Source organism: Sorex araneus, chromosome 1 (assembly GCF_027595985.1).
Source record: "Sorex araneus isolate mSorAra2 chromosome 1, mSorAra2.pri, whole genome shotgun sequence".
In the NCBI taxonomy this organism is placed as follows: domain Eukaryota; kingdom Metazoa; phylum Chordata; class Mammalia; order Eulipotyphla; family Soricidae; genus Sorex; species Sorex araneus.
In genome coordinates, this window is record NC_073302.1 from 382,132,806 (window position 1) to 382,150,881 (window position 18,076).

At 37.8% G+C, this 18,076-nt stretch overlaps 1 protein-coding gene across 9 annotated transcripts in view; it reads left to right on the top strand.

Moving 5' to 3' along the window:
- Nucleotides 1–18,076, top strand: part of ICA1 (islet cell autoantigen 1) — a 158,941-nt gene that overhangs the window by 96,813 nt on the left and 44,052 nt on the right. For all 9 annotated transcript variants that reach the window (XM_055138441.1, XM_055138463.1, XM_055138451.1 and 6 more), the window contains one exon: nucleotides 17,410–17,535. In XM_055138441.1, coding sequence (XP_054994416.1) covers nucleotides 17,410–17,535 — 126 coding nt within the window. The remainder of the gene's footprint in view (nucleotides 1–17,409; nucleotides 17,536–18,076) is intronic.

Genomic DNA, 18,076 nt, shown 5'->3' on the forward strand with positions numbered 1-18,076 from the left:
AAGAACATACTGCTAATATGTAACCACATTGAGTCCACAAACAGACTACATTGTATCATACCATTGATTAAAAAAAAACTCTAGACACATGTGATTTATAGGAAAACATTCAGATTATTAGTTGGCGGGTTCTTTTAATTGAGGGAAGGAATTGAGTGCAGTAGGAAGGTGTATGTGGTGTGTACTAGTAAGGGTGGTGTATGATTCTTGTGTCATGATTCTGGTGGTAGCTGCATGATTGTATACAGTTCTTCAACTGCTAATAGAATTATGTATATAAAATTAAACTATACCTCATAAATAAATATAATTAAAAGTCATATGGGGATTGTGGTGGTGGAGGTTAGGGTCACACCAGTGGTAGTCTCAGTTTCCAGGAATAGTCTGAAACAAATGCTTACTCTGAATATGTTTTTCTAGAAAAATGGGGAAATCTACCAACCACAGTACATTTAAGGGAATGTGATGGGCTGATTTATTTCTACCGAGTTATGGAGACTGAGCTAAAGAGGCTTAGTAAAGTCTTCTGGCAATAAAAGCTCTGTTGATTCTGTGTGGCTGAGAGGTTCCCTCTACCTACATATAACTTAAAAAGGTCAACAGTGTTGAGAGGGCTTTCCGCTATGGCATCTACACTTACTGTACAAGTCTCAGACTTAGGACACTGTGAGTTACATGGTTAAAGGTAGACAAACTTTCACATTAGTCATGATTTCGTGTAAAGTGAATGAATTAGAGGACCGAATACAACTAAGTCTGAATCTAAGTTTTATTAGGTGATTTAGACCTTGGTCTCCTCCTCATAAAGCTGGGATTCTATCTTTTACCCCGCAGTTTTATCACATATAATTGGTAGTTTGTGATATGTGCGAAGAATTTTCTGTTCAACTCGAGAAACATTGAAATGAGGTTTAAAGGGGACATTTATCATCTAAGTTCTTAGAGGTTTTTATTTTATTCTTTTGAGGTAGACTGGCTTGTGATAGTATTTACCCTTTAGGCCTGCTAATACTGCTGTATCACATTTACCAACAAAAGTGCCAATATCCCTTCACCACTGTCTCTGGGTCACTTCTAGTCAATATACAACCCCTCCCACCAGAAGCCTACCTTCTAGGTATACTCTGGTCTATTGGCAGAGTCTTGGGGTTTGTTTGTATCTGTAATTGTCTATCCCTTGTTTTGATTCTTTATATATTATGTGTGAGGTCATCAAAATAATCTTTTCTATTTTTATGTATTTTGCTTACGGTATATCTTCACATTTATCCAAGTTGTAGTAAAACGCAAGATTTCATCTTTTCTTGTAGTATCTTATGAGTAGTATTCCATTGTGTATATATACCATAATTTCTTTACCTACAGTTGTATAAAAATTTTATTCCATATTGCTTGTTACAGTAACATAAAAGTGGAAAATAGAATTACAAAATAAGTCAATAAAAGTCACTGTGATGATTAATTGCTTGCTATGTGTTTTTAACCTTTCTTAATCTAACAGAGGACAACCATATACTACATTAGTTAGTGTTATATTCAATACCTCATGATGGGAAAATTTTGCTGTCCTTAAAGAAGCTCTTTTAATGCTTCTTGCAAAACAGGTTTCAAGGCTATGAATTCCCTTAGCCATTGCCTATCTATGAAGCCCTGTGTAGTTCCTTCACATCTAAATGTTAATCTAGCTCTGAGGTATTCAGTTCATTTTGTACCATGTCTTTCCCTAATCTTCTGGTTTGTAGAGTCTCATTTGATAGATCTGCTGTGCATCTTATGGGCTTCCCTCTGCATGTAAGTTCCTTTGTAGACCTTACTGCTTTCAATATTTTCTCTACCTCCAGATTTTGTCCTTTTTGAGTAGAATGTGTCTTGCATTTTCTTACTTGGGATTTATTTTTCACTGGGACCCTCTTTGGGCCTCCTGGATCTTAGTGCTTATTCTCCTCAACTCTGGAAAGTTCTTATCAATGATTGCTTCAACTCTTGTTTCTTTACATTTGCCTCCCTGTCTTCAGAGACTCCAATGACTCTTACATTGTTCCTCTTGAACTCATACTGTAGTCCTACAGTATGCTGTTCATTTGTTTCCAGACAAATATTTTGTACTTTCTGCTGTTTCCAGAAGTTTTCTTCCTCATCTCGGAGCTCCTCAGCTTTTCATTAGCTTCTGTTATTCTACCGTTCGAAGCTTCTGTTGACTTTTTTGTATGTCACCTACCATGTTCTTCATTTCTGTCATTTCTGAGCATAATAGCTTTTTCATTTGTACTCTCATACTTTCTTGTGTTTTGCTTATTACAGGTGCTATCATTTCTTTGAATTCTTTAAACGTCCTCAGTGTCATTAAAGACACAGGATTTTTGATGTTGTTTATGTTGTTGATGATATTGTTTTCTCTCATTGGATGGACTTAATGGGTTTCTATGTGTATTCCTGTTGTTTTTCTAGTGTTGTGCTGGAGGTGAGTTATTGTAGTTAAACCCCAGAATGGTGGTGAAGGATTAGCTAGAGATTACTCTCTGTCTCCTCTGCCTGTCCTCACAGAATGAAGGAAGAATAACTGTGAGCAGTATATAATGTCTAGAGTAGATCTTTCATAGCTGCATAAGCAGTTGCGTGCCTTAGAAGCTGTGGTGTGGGCCCTTAATGTGACACAGGTAGAGTGTGTAGGCTGCTGGGACCCACCTAAGGAGGGAAGGGCTCTTCCTCATGTTGGAAACCTGCCTCACGTTTGGAATAGGCCCAGTGATCTCAGCCAGAGGCAAACCTCACCTGGGATGGTGGAGCAACAAGCAGAAGGTCCTGCATATATCTTCTGAATTAGTGATTTTCTATTCTTGTGATAGATGCCAGTGAGTGTTAATTACTGTATAATAAGGTAATTTTATTTTTAATTTTTTGAGAAATCACCACAGACACCGCAACAGATTTTATCCCCACCAATAGAGAATGAAGGTTCCTTTAATACCAGTTCCTTCCCAGTAGTATTTGTTTCTGGCCCTTCTTATCTAGACCATTCTCCCTGGTATGGGGTGATACCATACCTCTGTTTTTTTAAAAGTTTTCATCTCCCTAATAATCAGTTATGATGAACACTTTTTCATGTTTGTTTGGCATCTAAATGTCATCTTTGGAGGAATGACTGTCAACTCCTTTCCCCATGTTTTATGGTATTGTTTGTTGTTGAATTTTGTTGTGCGTTATATATTTGGATATGATTAATTAAACCTTTGTCGCATCATATGCATAGTGTGCTAATGTTTTCCAGTAGTAGGGTGTCCTTTTTTTTGTCATAGTTTCTTTCATAGTTCAGAAGCATTTAGTCTGGTTTAATTCTGTTTGTTTTTGCTTTTCTTTTGCAAATTGAGTTTTTGGTGCTGCTTTTGAAGTTTGTATTGTGGAGAATTCTTTGTTTTCTTCAAAGAATAATCTATAAATCCTTTATAGAGTCAGGTCTTGATACCAATGTCTTTAACCCATTTTGAATTAGCTTTTGGGTGTGGTGTGAGGTAGTGGTCCAGTTTCATTCTTTTGTTTTCTCCATACTGTTGAAAATGTGTTTCTATCTGTATCTTATACTGTTGGCATCTTTGTTGCAAAGGAACTGTACGTATATCTAAGGATTTATTTCTGGGCTCCTAATTCTATTGCATTGGTTTGAGAGGTTTTAATTAAGTCCCACATGATTGTGGCTATTATAGTTTGGAGTATAGTTTGCAAAGAATATAGTGTCTCCCATCTCTGTTGCTCTCAGAATTGTTTGAGTATTTATAAAATTTTGTGGTTCTTCAGTATTATTTGTTATATGTCCTTGAAAAATATTGTGGGAATTCTGATAGGGATGATATTGAATATGTATAGAACTTTGAATAGGATAAAAAAATTAACTTTTATTATCCCAATTCATGAGTATGGATATGTATCTCCGTTTCCTTGTGTCTTCTTATTTCCTTTTCTTATTGGGAACACATCATTCCTAATAGGAGAATTTTGTCATTCAAGCACAAGTCTTTCATCTTTATTGAGTTCATTTTCAGGAATTTGAAGTGTTTTTGTTTTTTTACACAATTGCTAATAGGATGATATTTTTTTAACAGGGTAGATGTGTGGCTACACCTGAATGTCCTCAGGGTTTACTCCTGGCTCTGTGCACGGGAATAATTCCTGGCTCAGTGGACCTCAGTGCTCAGGGGACCATATGGTGCCAGGAATCACATCTAGGTCAGTCTTGTGCAAAGCAAGCCCTTTACCTGAAATATTATCTCTCTGACTCCATAAATGAGATTTCAGGGGGAAAAAACTCTATATATTGTTTCCATATAAAAATAAAGCATATTTTTGTGTATTGCTTTTTGTAGCTTGTAATTTTATTGTACATTTTACATGTATAGGTTTGTTGTGTTAGAGTTTTTTGGTAGTGTTTTTAGAGTTTTCAATGTAGTTTTTAATCAATGAATAGAATGAATAGTGATCGTTTGACTTCTTTGCCAATTTGAATCTCTGTAATTCTTTTTATTTTTCAATTCTAATGGCTATGGTTAGGACTTCTAATATTATCCTGAATATTATTAGTAGTGAATATCCTTCTGTGTCTTCAGTTTTTTACTATTGAGTATGATGCTAGCTGTGAATTTATTTTTTTATGGATTTTATTAGGTAAGTTCCTTCTGTCCCCATTTTGTTGAGAGTTTGTGTCATAAATTTGTGTTGGATTTTTGTCGAAAGCATCCTTTGCATCAATTGATATAATCATATAAATTTTATATTTCCTTTTATTAAAATATCACCTTGGTTTGTGTACATTGAGTCATCCTTACATCTCTAATTAATCTCATTTGATCATGGTATATGTATGATTTTTTTTCATATATCATTGAATTTGGTTTTCTAAAATATTGATGAGAATCTTTGCACTTATATTCATCAGGTGTATTTGATTGGTGTATAATTTTCTTTTAAATGTGTTTCTGTTTTTAGTATCAGGGTAATGAAACTTTTAGAGACTTAATAGAAATTTTTTGGAAGAATTCTTCTTTCTTTGACTTTCTGGAAAACCTTGATGAAGGATAGGTAAAAGTTTGTCTTTGACAAATGGGAAAATCTTTAGTGAATCTGTCTGACCTGGACTCTTGTATTTTGGGGATATATATTATTACTGTTGTGATTTATATACTGTTAATTAATATTTTTATGTTTCTTTATCCTAATTGATTTGGGGGATGTAAGATTCTAAAATTTTATCTATTTCTTAGGTCTCCAATTTAGGCTTAATGGCAGTTATTGTCATTTGCTATGATCTTTTACATTTCTGTATTATTTCTTGTACTCATTTTGAATTTGAGTTTTCTTGTTTTCTTTATGAATCTAGCTAATGGTTTATCAATCTTGTTAATATATCAATTAATGAGAAGGTATAATTGATCATTTATATTGATTTTTTTGGTTTCTATATCATTGATTTCCTCCCCTTTTTTGCTTTCTCTTTCTTCTACTTTTAGCTTCATTTGTTGTTTTTCTGGTTTCTTAAGATGTGGGGTTAGGTTACTTATTTAAGCTTTACCATTTCCTGATGTTGGTCTATATTACTATGAAATTTCCTCTTAGTGCACTTTTTATTGTGTCTCATATGTTCCAATAGTTCATGTCTTCACTTTTTGTTTACCTCCCGGAATATTTTATTTCTTCTTTAATTTCTTCTCTGTTGCAATAATTGTTCATTTTTATGTTGTTTAGTTTTCACATGCTTGTATCTTTGTCAGCATTCTTCATGTGTTATTTTTCTCTACCTTCATAGCACTGGGATTTGAATAATTTCTATTTTCATGATTATGTACACTTGTGTTATAGTGTGTAGTCTATCCTAGAGAATGTTTCATGTGCACTGAAAAAGGAATCTAAACCCAGCTTTGGGGGATGGAGAGTCACTTATATATTTGTTAATCCCAGTTCTCCCATTTCTTCCTTTAAAACTGTCATTTCCTTATTGATTTTTTGTATCATTGATCTGTCCAATGGCAATAAAAGGTTGTTAAAATCTACTATCATTAATAAACATTTCTGTCTCTTTCTACCTTTTTCAGTTTTAAGTCTATATTGACTTCTATAAGTGTTGTCCTTCCAACCTTTGTAGGTCACCATGTGCTTGTGCAAATGTTTTTCAGCCTTTTATTTTGAGTCTGTATTTATCATGACAGTTTGTCAATGTGTCTCTTTGACAGAAAGATATTTTGTTTTCTAAGTCATGTGGCTACAATGTGTCTTTTTATTGGTGAATTGTAGTCTCTGACATTAAGAAAAAAATTGAAACAAATGAATTTATTATCTTCATTCTCTATGGATTCTGGGTATTTGTGAGGTTTCACTCTATTACTTTGGCTTTTTATTTTCTTCTCGAACTTTGATATCTGACTGTTACATAGTGATCAGTTTCTCACTCTCTTATATCTTCAAAGTATATTTATTTTGAGATTATCATAAACTGTTTTGAGTGGCTAAACAGGTTCTGAGCTGGGTCTTTTAGTAAGTTCAAAGTGAGTGGACCTCATTCACTGTAAGAGGTCCCATTATTATTCTCCTTTTCCATGTTTTACATATTTTTTTAGTATTTTGCTAGTTGCAAATAGAGCTCCTCTGTCTTTTATGAGTGTTGTTTCATACTGCTTGCAAAGCTGTTTTAGTAGCTATGAACTTCTTTGTTTGTCTGCAAATCTTTGTGTCACTCCCTTCAAACTTGAGTGGTAATCTAGCTGGATAGAGTATTCATGTTTGGACACTTGTTTCATCCAATTGTATTGGTTATATAGACTATTCCCTTCTGGCCTGTAGGCTTTCACTTGGTAGAACTGCAGTGAGTTCATGTGAAGATTTCCTTATACATGAGTTTATTATTTTTCTTTTTGAGTCACACCTGGTGATGCACAGGGGTCACTCCTGGCTTTGCACTCAGGAATTACTCCTGGCGATGCTCGGGGACCATATGGAGTGCTGGGAATCGAATCTGGGTTGGTGACATGCAAGGCATATGCTCTACCTGCTGTGCTATCGCTCCAGCCCCGAGTTTTTATATTTACTCTTCTTGCTTTCAAGCTTCTTATTGGTTTTTAACATTTTAATTATAATTGTGTCTTTTTTATTTGCATTAAAAAAAAACTTTAAGCTTCTTTGATTTAAGTATATTGTTTGATCTGTTTGGGAAAGTTCTTGAATATAATTTCTTTAACCAGTCATTTTTTTCTCCCACTTTCCTTACCTTCCAGAGCTCCAGTGATGCATATATTAGCCCCATAGATCTCTATGGTATTTTTTTTTTGTTTGGGAGGCACACCCAGCGATTCTCAGGGCTAACTCCTAGCTCTGCACCCAGGAGTTATTCCTGCAAGTGCTCAGGGACCATATGGGACGCAAAGGACCGAACCTGGTTGGCTGTGTGCAAAGCAAACAGCCTATCTGCTGTTCTATCATTCTAGCCTGTAGGATAACATGGGGTTTGTCCTTTTAGCCTTGCCTTAGGGAACATAGTTTACCTTAAAGCGATGTCCTTTCTGTATGGACACAAAAAGATAATATTGTGCTTGTAACTTGGGAGTTGATTGACTCCAATAATATTTACTCCTGGGCATCTGCTTTCTTAACTCAGTTGTCCTCAGTTTCTAGCACCCCAAAAGCAGGGTCGCGACGAGGGACAGGACGGATCCAGGGCAAGCGGTGAGTTATGTGCTACCCTGGCATTGAGATGGGCCAGGCCAAAGCGCCACAATACTCAACTATAAGTTGAGGCCATGATCATGGACAATGCTGCCATGATCCAAAGGTAACACGAGACTAGGACCCTGCTGGGGTTAGGAAGACTAACCTGGCCTGAGGACTGTATAGTGAGATGTCCTCAGGAAGAGCCAAACTTTATATCTCTTACTGTGCTCATACAGAATGACATTGCTAGAAATATTAGAATATTAGAAGTAGATTTACTGTAACTATTTAAGCAGATTACTAGCTCACACCCTGACACACCCTTGTTTGGAATCACTCCCTTGAGCAGATCTCCTTAGATGAGATTTTCTAGATGAGATTTTATTAATCTCCTCAAGAAATGGTCTTACCCTTCTTTGTTGATTTGTTGATGTTAAACCCAACCTTTGTGCTACTGCCCTATGTAATTTGCTATATAAACTAAGACTGTGGGGCAAAGGGGGGCCAGACTCAGGAGAAGCAGAAAGAACAAAATAAACTGATCGGGCAACCAATCTGGCCTTCTTCCTTCCGTCGCCTTCCCTGACCGACAGCACCCACAGCAGTTCCGGAGCACCGGACGCGGGCGGTGAGACAGAGCCGCCCGGAGAGCCCATACATGCGCCCGTCAGCGCGCATTAGTTTTTTACACTAACCCTAATCTCTGTTTTCTTCTTTTTACTCTTTTTTCCTTTTCCTGTTCAGTTTTTGCCTCCTCTATCTCTTCTTTTTTGTTGTTGTTTTGATGATTTCTTCTGGAAGTTCACTAATAAGTTCTCTGGCATTTGCCATTCTCTACTGCTTAGCCCCTTGGGGTGTGTGTGTGTGTGTGTGTGTGTGTGTGTGTGTGTGTGTGTGTGTGTGTGTGTGTGTGTGTGTGTGTGTGTGTGTGTGTGTGTGTGTGTGTGTGTGTGTGTGTGTGTGTGTGTGTTTTAGTTCATGTACTATTTTCTCATTGATTTCTGGTTGAACTTTGAACGTAATTTCTCTTTGTTGGAAAACTCCTATTGCTTTTCTGAATTCAGTGAACATTGTATCTTTGAAGTCTTTACCTAGGAGTTTAGAGAGCACTTATTTGCTTGGGGTCCTTCCGGGATTTTTATTTCCATTATTGCTGGTGAATGAATTCCTCTGCTTCTTCATTGTGTCTAATATGATGTGAGGACTAGAGATTAGGGTTTTATTTGTGCAGACCTGAATGCAGTTTCGGATTTTTACTCACTAATCTGCCCACAGACAGTGGTTCTGAGTTTGTGTCACTTTGGACACAAACTCCTGTGTGAGTTTGAACACAAACATTCCTGCTGGTAATTTGCATTTACATGCTTACCACTTCAGCTGTATCCCCAAGATCAGATCAGCATTACATCTCAGAGCCCCCAGTTGCTGGTTCCTGGCAGTGGCTATTGTGTCAATGTGATGCCAACAAGTTTAGACAGCAAATGGAACTCAATAGCACCTGTAACACCAAGCAGTCTCTTAGGGCATTTGCATTTGCTGGTGTCTGGCTGTCTCTGCACTGCCAGGCTCAAGTCAACCTGGCAAGCATCCTGTCATCTCCTCTTAGGTTCCATGGGACCTACCCTCTAACTGCATGTTCCATTGTTCAAACAAGGACTGAGTAGGAGCACAGCAGGCAGCCATTCTCACCCAACACTTCTTTGCCCTGTGCTTGGAATTTGCCCCCAGCCAGTATTTTTGTTCTGAAAGAATTGAAAACTATTGACTCCTCTTCCACTTTGCAGGGACCCACTGTTGTCCATCCTGCTGCAGATGCCATCTGTAAATATCTTTGCATATGTAGGTCTTGTCTCCAGATTAGGTTTAGTAAGAGTAGCCCTTTCACGGGCTGGATCGATAGCACAGCGGTTGGACGTTCACCTTTCACGAGGCAGACCTGAGTTTGATTCCTCCGCCCCTCTTGGAGAGCTCGGCAAGCTACCGAGAGTATGGAGCCCGCGCGGCAGAGCCTGGCAAGCTACCCATGTGTATTGGATATGCCAAAAACAGTAACAATAAGTCTGTCAATAAGAGACGTTACTGGTGCCCACTCGAACAAATCGATGAGCAACAGGATGGGGATGACAGTGACAGTGACAGACCTTTCATAATGAGTCGCATTTCGTGGCTGACTATTCCCTTTCTCCAGGGGAGAGATCCATGGCCTCATGTCCCTGCTCTGCTCCTGAGGGAAGCAGGTGAAGCAGAGCTGAACACCTTAGTTTTCTGGTCAGCAGCAAGTAACAAAATTTCACTCTAAATCTTTTGAGTCAAAGGGAAGAGTTAATTAGAAACCCCAACCAACCTGTGAAAGTCAGCGGAATCTAGAAGCTTGAGCACTATCGGGTCTCTGTCTTTTTCGATACTTTTATCCCTATGTCACTTTTAGGCACTCAAATTTTCTTCATACCGCAGAAAACTCAAATGTCAAAACTTCCTGCCCCTAATTACTTGGCTACTAAGAACTAATTCTTTCTAATTTCTAGGTCAAAGGTCCTAAAGATGGTCACATTCATTCTTCTTGGATCAAGTGCCTTTCCCTGAGTCAGCAAACTATGGAGCATTTTGATTGAACTTGGGTTAAGGTGCTCATCCTTTAGGTGGCCAGTAGGAGCAGAAAGGGTGACGTTAAAAAAAAAAGTTCCTTTTTATGAGTCTCCCATTTAAATCACATAATTAAAATAAAGTGAAGGAACATTTTTCAAAATATGGTTTTATTGAGGGGAGACCAAACTAATAAGTTGCTCCTGAAGTTTATAGTTTGTATTCTTCTCACAAGTGCAGTACTCACATAGACAACAATATCCAAACTGCTCCTGCATTCAGTGGTGATTTTGTTAAATTTAAGTTTAGCAATGTGAATCAGCAAGATACTTGATTATCTGACAATTCAGAGGTCATAATTTATTGCCTTAAGGCAAAAATATCCTTGGGGGAGAGGGGAGAGTAGGCTTTTAGGTCATATTCAAGCCAGTGCTCAAATATCAAATCCTGATATTTGCTTAGAAGGACCTTTAGCAGTTCTCAGATGGACCTTTAGCAATGCTCAGGGGAATATATGTGGTGTTAGGTGTTTGGACTAGGATCAGTGGGATATAAGGCAAGTGCCTTAATTCCTGTATTTTCTCTGACACTGGCAGGGGCTGGGGAGGGATGGGTGGGAATCTCTTTTAATGAAGCCACATATCTGACCCGCTGTTTTCCAAGTGACTTAAGATAGACTAAACTTTCTCCAGTGATATGTGACTAGAAGCCAAGAGAGTAACTGGAATATTCTCGGTCTTAAAATATTTTTCCCTTATTATAGGATGCTGCCTCCACAGAAAATAGGGGTAAGCAAATTGAGTCAATATTCAGTAACAGATCAAATATTGGGAGCTGATTAAGGAGGAAACAGAAAATTCTGATGCTGTGTGAATTGTGTGAGATCTGGTGCAAAGGGCAAGTTAGACAATGATACTGCATTTAGAATTATCAAGTGCTTTAGAAGTCACCTTCCTCATTCCAACATAGAACCCTACCTATACCAAGTCCCCTGTTTCACCTCCTAAGTATATCTTGGGCCAGACAACATTTTGCTTATCTCCATTGCCACTACCCAATTCTAAAGCTTTCTTTCCACTTGATTCTCTGTATTTTCTCACCTGCCGTCCTCCACCCCGTCCCCACACTCCACAGCAAGGGATCTTTTCCAACTGAAATTATAGTAATCTTAATAATTTTTACTTAAATTTCTACCGTTATTTTTACCATTGCTTTGTGGACAAAAACGAAAATCCTGCATATGGATACAAGGCCTTGCCTCAGGATATGCCCCAACCTACCTCTGTTGCCTCCTTTCCTATCAGGCTTCTTATTCCTAGCACTCCAACTGGACTGGCTGTCTGAGACCTACTATGTTGATCTTGACCCCAGAGCTTCCTCACATGTTCCTCCTCCTATAGTTTTCTGTCTCATACATAGTATAGTAGCCGCACGACACATCATCATAAAGGGAAATATATATGTGTGTGTGTATATATGTGAATGTGTGTGTGTGTGTGCGCGCGTGCGCACGCCTCACAGAGAACCCGGCAAGCTACCAAGAATATCCTGCCCACACGGGAAGAGCCTGGCAATAACAATAACAGGTCTCATTCTCCTGACCCTGGAAAGAGCCTCCAATCATTGGGAAAAATGAGTAAGGAGAGGCTGCTAAAATCTCAGGGCTGGGACGTAGAGAGACGTTACTGGTACCCGGTCGAGGAAATCGATGAACAACAGGATGACAGTGATACATAGTATAACATACTCAGTCACTTACAATCACTTGAGCCCTACTCCTTAGAGAATTACCTCCCAGCAAGATTCTTTACTGCCTTGTGGGACTGTGGCTTTCCGTTTGGAAACCTCATTCATGTGTAGGTGTGCCCTCATTGACGTGAAATGCTTACTGGACTGTCACCTCTATGAGGGCAGAGATCACCTCTACTTTATTTACTGTTACCAACATTTAGAAGCTTCTCTATGTAAATATTTACTGATTGAATGTACAGAGGGAGGGTTGAGAGAGGGAGGCATATAGAGGTATCTCCTGGGAAATAGTGTAAATAATTTTTAAGGCGAATAAAATACTTAGAAACATATAAAAAAAAAACTACTCACAAATTATTTGGTTCTAGAATAATATAAAGACATTTCCTGTGAGATGGAGAAACCAGAGTTGACTAAAAGGATAAATAGCTTTGGTGTTACCATAAGTAGTTCAAGTTGGGACTAAGAGGTAAAATTTCAGTCTAGAAGGAGTCAAGTACAGTGAAGCAGTTTTGTAGTTTTAGTAGGCAAGGCATTGCTACGTTCTCTGCTAAATTGGATTTCTGCAGCCTGGGGAAGGCAGGACCCACACTAAAGAGAATCTAACATGCATGATCATTTCCTACAACTTAGAGAATAAGAAAGAAAGGTGGAGCAACAGAAATAAAAGAAAAAAATAAACAAAAGATACAATTATTTGACTAAAGATATTTTTAAAGAGCCTTAAAAACCACAGGAACTCCTCAGAATGTTTATATAATTGAATATAATGTATTTGGAATTGAAAGAATAATAATCAAAACACTTTTCACTTAAGTGCATCTGAAGGCATATGAAATTGAATTCTTGATGGTGGCCTATGCATAACTGAGCTCTTGGTGCTTTGTCCTTGGGCTCCAGGCTGGAAATGTGTTTTTAAGAACAGACATGGAACGCAAGATATTAAATGAACTTCACCATATTCAAAATGCCCAACAGTGTAATGTCCTCCTGGTTTGGCAAGGAAAGGGCTCAACATTTGGAAACTCAGCAGTGCATTAAGTATTTTAATAATCATTGTTGACATACAAAGCATATGGCCTTTCAGAACTCACTGCGTCCAGTGTTAAAAAGTTTTCTAGCTTTCTAAAATTACTTCACAAAATTCAAACAAAATCAAATTAGGACACATTTCAAAGTATATTAATTCATGAACTTTGTACTATACACTAATGTAATATATTTTTCTTAGAATAAAAGAACATGAATAACTAATTATATTAACGTAAAGAGAAAAGAAAATTTCACCTCCCCACAAACTTATTTTTTGCATTTAATTAGAAATTAAAATCTCTCTATAAGTCTTGTCGATATCTTCTAGTTACTGCATGTCCCTCATTCGGCTTAGAGACCTAGCTCATCTGTCTTTCCATCCCAGAAACTTTCATTGTTCATCTCCTTCTGGTTTATATCCGTTCACCATGACAGTAGTGGGAAATAAACAACATTAATATCCAGTCACTTGAAGTAGTAAGAATTTCTTATTGCTTACTAGTTTGTGGGATATTAGAGCAAATATGGCCTTTGCTGTCCTCTCTCGTGTGTCTGTGGTCAACTTGCTCTGCCCCTTGCTGGCTTTCCTCATGAGTCTGAGGGCATAGCTGGCCAAAGGCTGATCTGTTAGGATAACTGCCCTTCCCTTCTCGTCTCTTTCATGCATAAGCCTCTCACACCTCTTCAGCTGGCCAGCTCAGGTATGCTCTCATGCTTGAGACATGCAATGCATGTGCCAAAGCCTAGGTTGTCATGGCTGTTTGGGGGGAACTAAATGCCAATATTGAAGCTCTCACCTTAACCAGCCTTCACTCTGTGCTCCTGCTGCTTCCCTGGAACTGGAATTGCTTCTTTTTGGGGAGAGGAGGGCCGTGGGGGAGGTAGATCTCTAGTTCTTTCCAAGAAAGGCAAGAAGACAGGACATTTTTGACACCTAACTTACCCTAAAATATTTTTACAGTTAAAGCTCTAAGACAGAGTTAGGTAAAATCATTTAACTAGACAGTTTCCATGTGACAATGGAGAAGAGTGAGTCTGAGCTTAATTTGATCTTCTGGTGTGGGCAGTTTGAAAGACAGAGCCGGATGGCTTCTTTCACTAGGTTTTTACAGCTCTAGCAGAGCAGAGTATGGAGGAATTCTTCAGAAAAAATCTTGTACAGCTGTAAGCACAGAACTATTCATATAGGGATTAAGTCTGTCAATATGCTGTCAAACAATTTCATTATCATAAATACTGCTTCATTTTCCATTTCTACATATTTCTACATCAATAACTTATGTTTCTGGTAGAGTCATATTTTGCACTTCTTGTTTTTTCCAGTATTAGTATCAGTTGCTTGGGAGAGACACTAGCATGACTTTGTATTCAGGTAGACTAGAACACAAGCCCTGCATAGGAGAGTAAAGTACCTGCTCTGCTAGACAAAGTCTCTGATTCTCATAAGTAAAAGTGAGCAAAAGAGATTAACAGAACAAAAGTAAGCACATGGCAAATTATATCAATTGTTGGCTTGTATCAATTAAAAATTGCATGAGTTGTATTGATTATAATTACTATGTAGTTCCTATAATTTTACAGGTTGTGAAGATAAATTTGTATTGTCAGTTGTAAATAACATTAATTTAAGGAGCTGAGGAGATACTCTAAGAGCTAGAAGCATTTCTTCTTGTGCTAGACCTCATGTTGATACCTGTCACCACATGTCCCTCTCCCAAATGGCTGGACATAATCCTGGTGTCCCCTGAGTACTGCGTTGGAAGCCCCCCTCAAAGTTTATTTTATGTCAAAGGACCTTTATGCTTGACTTTTACTAGAAACTTTATAAAAGGAGACAGTTGCATGGTGAAAGATAGAATTGGGTAAACTTTATGTAGAATACAAACATGTTATTTTTTAATGATACACACCTGCAACTGAGCTGTAATTAAAGCAATGTGTCTTTTTTAAAAGTGCAAACAGTCCTCACTTCTAAAACTACTTTAGAAGGTTAATTTTAAAATAATGCTTAGGTACTTTACCTTTGGAATGAGCTAGATAATGTATTCAGTCAGTCACCAGATATGTATTAAGCTTTGTCTCAGGTCTCCAAGTTCTGATAAGAGTATGGTGATCAAGTTAAATATCACTTTATTATCTTAGGGACCTGTGATAAAGTTACTCTCATGAATGAACAAACATTAGAGCCAACTCACTCATTACAATTACCTACCTGGTAACTATAATAGCACAAACTGCATGAGATAAATTAATATTTGGTTAGATGTCTTGCAAAAATATTAGATATGGTACTTCAGACTAGAGAAATAGGAAATCTGATTTCACCATTTTTGCTTTAACTATTTAATTTTAAGATATTCTACTATCAAAAGACATGTAGGATAGATATATTATAATCTTTTCCTGACCTTTACTTCATTGCTGAATTCCTAAATTGTCTCAGAGGTAAATGGAGGTTTGCTTGTGTACATTCTCAATAATCAAAGCTGAAAGTATATGATTTTTTAGTACATGTCACAATTTCCATAGGTGATATCCTAGATCGAATTCTGGAATAGTAAAAGTAGCATTTGTGAAAAATTTGGTGAAGTTCAAATGTTTGTCATTTGGTTAAGAGAATATCAGTGTTGATTTCTTTTTTTTTTTTTAACACTACTAGAATCCATTATATTTTCTTATTTTTTTCAAGCATAAACTCCTTTATTAAATAATCACTGCAAATCTTCACAGCTATGATAACATACCTCCGTTTTCATCATGATATTTCACTCACAGCATTTAGGGAGTTCCTGTGCACATTTTTTTTTTAATTTTTTATTGAGTCACCATGTGGAAAGTTACAAAGTTTTCAGGTTTAAATCTCAGTTATACAATGCTCGAATACCCATCCCTTCACCAGTGCTCATATTCCACCACCAAGAATCCCAGTATAGCTCCACCCCGCCCCCCCACACCCCTAACCCCCCACGCCCCTTTCCCCCCCACCCTTAGGCCCCCCCCGCCTGTGTAACTAATAAATTTCACTTTACTTTCACTTTGATTGCATACAATATTTCAACAAAGCTCACTATTATTGTTTGGAGAGACTCTCCCCTAAAGTCAGACCTGCTGAAAAGGAAGCATTAGATAATTTGTTTTCCATTGCTGAGGATGAAGAGGTATGAGGTCGAGTGACCACACTTAGCGGCCTCTCAGTTTTGGGTTTCTGTAATTTAGTATTTTAGTAACTAAGTCCAGAGAGATATCTGCCAGAAGTTGCATCATTGCCAACTTGTACTTCTCAGTTACATTATATTCCACATATGAGTGCAATCTTCCTATGTCTGTCTCTTTCTTTCTGACTCATTTCACTCAACATGATACTTTCCATGTTGATCCAACATGAAGTCATGAAATTTGCATATAAATGATTTCTTAGTTTAAACAAATGCACTGTGTTGTGTAAGATGTGAACAGCAGTGAACGTGAATGAAGAGACAGCTTCAAAGATCTATAGGGAAACAAAATGGCAAAGGTTATTATTCCTTAACACTCTGCATGTTTCCAGACTTCTCTTCACTGTGATCAATATATAAATGCCTTTAGAGGAGAGGAATTTTAACACTGAGCAAGAAAACTGTATAATTTGGATGGCAAATCCGCTATAAAATCACCCGCATGTAAAAAAATCACTCACATGTGTAACGTCCTTTAGGCCCTTGGGAGATAAAGCATGATTGTTATATTCAAATTCAAAGGAATTTTCAGTGAACAAAAAAGACGAGAAAAGAGGCAAGCCTGCTATTGGTCCTTTTCACTGGCAGTTTTTTTAGACTTTATTTAAACACTGTGGTTTACAAAGTTGTTCACAATATAGTTATTTCAGGCAGTTAATGTTCAGACGTGAATTCACTGTAACCTTCCTTTCACCATTGTCCCCAGTCTCCCACTTCCCCCTGCCCCTGCCCCACCAAGTTTACCCCCTTGGCAGGCACAAAATAGTTTTGGTTTTTTTTGGGGGGGGGCTGGAACGATAGCACAGTGGGTAGGGCGTTTGCCTCGCATGAGGCTGACCCGGGTTCGATTCCCAGCATCCCATATGGTCCCCTGAGCACCTCCAGGAGTGATTCCTGAGTGCATGAACCAGGAGTAACCCCTATGCAATGCTGGGTGTGACCCCAAAAAATATAGTTTGTTTTATATTGCTTTTTACAACCAACTGGTAAGTGGAATTGGTGGTATTGAAGTCATTGTCTGAGGATTTTCTGAGCCATTTGTTGCTAGTTGAGCCTTCTCTGTTATTGTTTTCGCTTATTGAGCTTTGTAGGCTTCTGTACTACAGTTCGTGTGACTCAGAGATGCCTTTTGATTTTCTAGGTTCAAACACAAGTCCGCCTTGCCAAAAAAAGTTTTGACAAATTAAAGATGGATGTGTGTCAAAAAGTGGATCTTCTTGGAGCAAGCAGATGCAATCTCTTGTCTCATATGTTAGCAACATACCAGGTAACTGAGGGATGTTTGTTACAGTCAAGCACAAATGTAGTTATGTTTTGATAATAGTAAAGTGCATTGTAGCTGTAAATGTGACTTAGGCATCAAGCCGAAGGTCTTCCCACGGCTCTCTTTTTATGTCCTAAAGTTTAAACACACTGAATATTAGCTATTCCTTGTGCAACCACTGTAATTTCACTGCATTTGCTTAAGTGTTTTTTTCCTACCTCAAGTACCTTTGCCATCCACTTCTGCCTTTCCGAATTCCACTCTATTTAATGTATCAAAATGAATGTCGTGTCCTTCAAAAGCCTCCTTTGAACTCACTGAGGATGGGTCTGTACATTTCCCAGCACAGCTACTTCTTCATCTGGTTATTCTAGTTTAATGAGCTTGTTTTAGTCACTAAGTTCTTTCAGGGAAACATTTGTGTTCATCAGCAGCGCTGCTGACCACCTACTGAGAGTGAGATGCTGAACTCTAGACATTGCAGGAAATATAATAACTTGTAAGGCCAAGTTTGAACAAAGTTCATTGTTCAAGGAACTTTAAA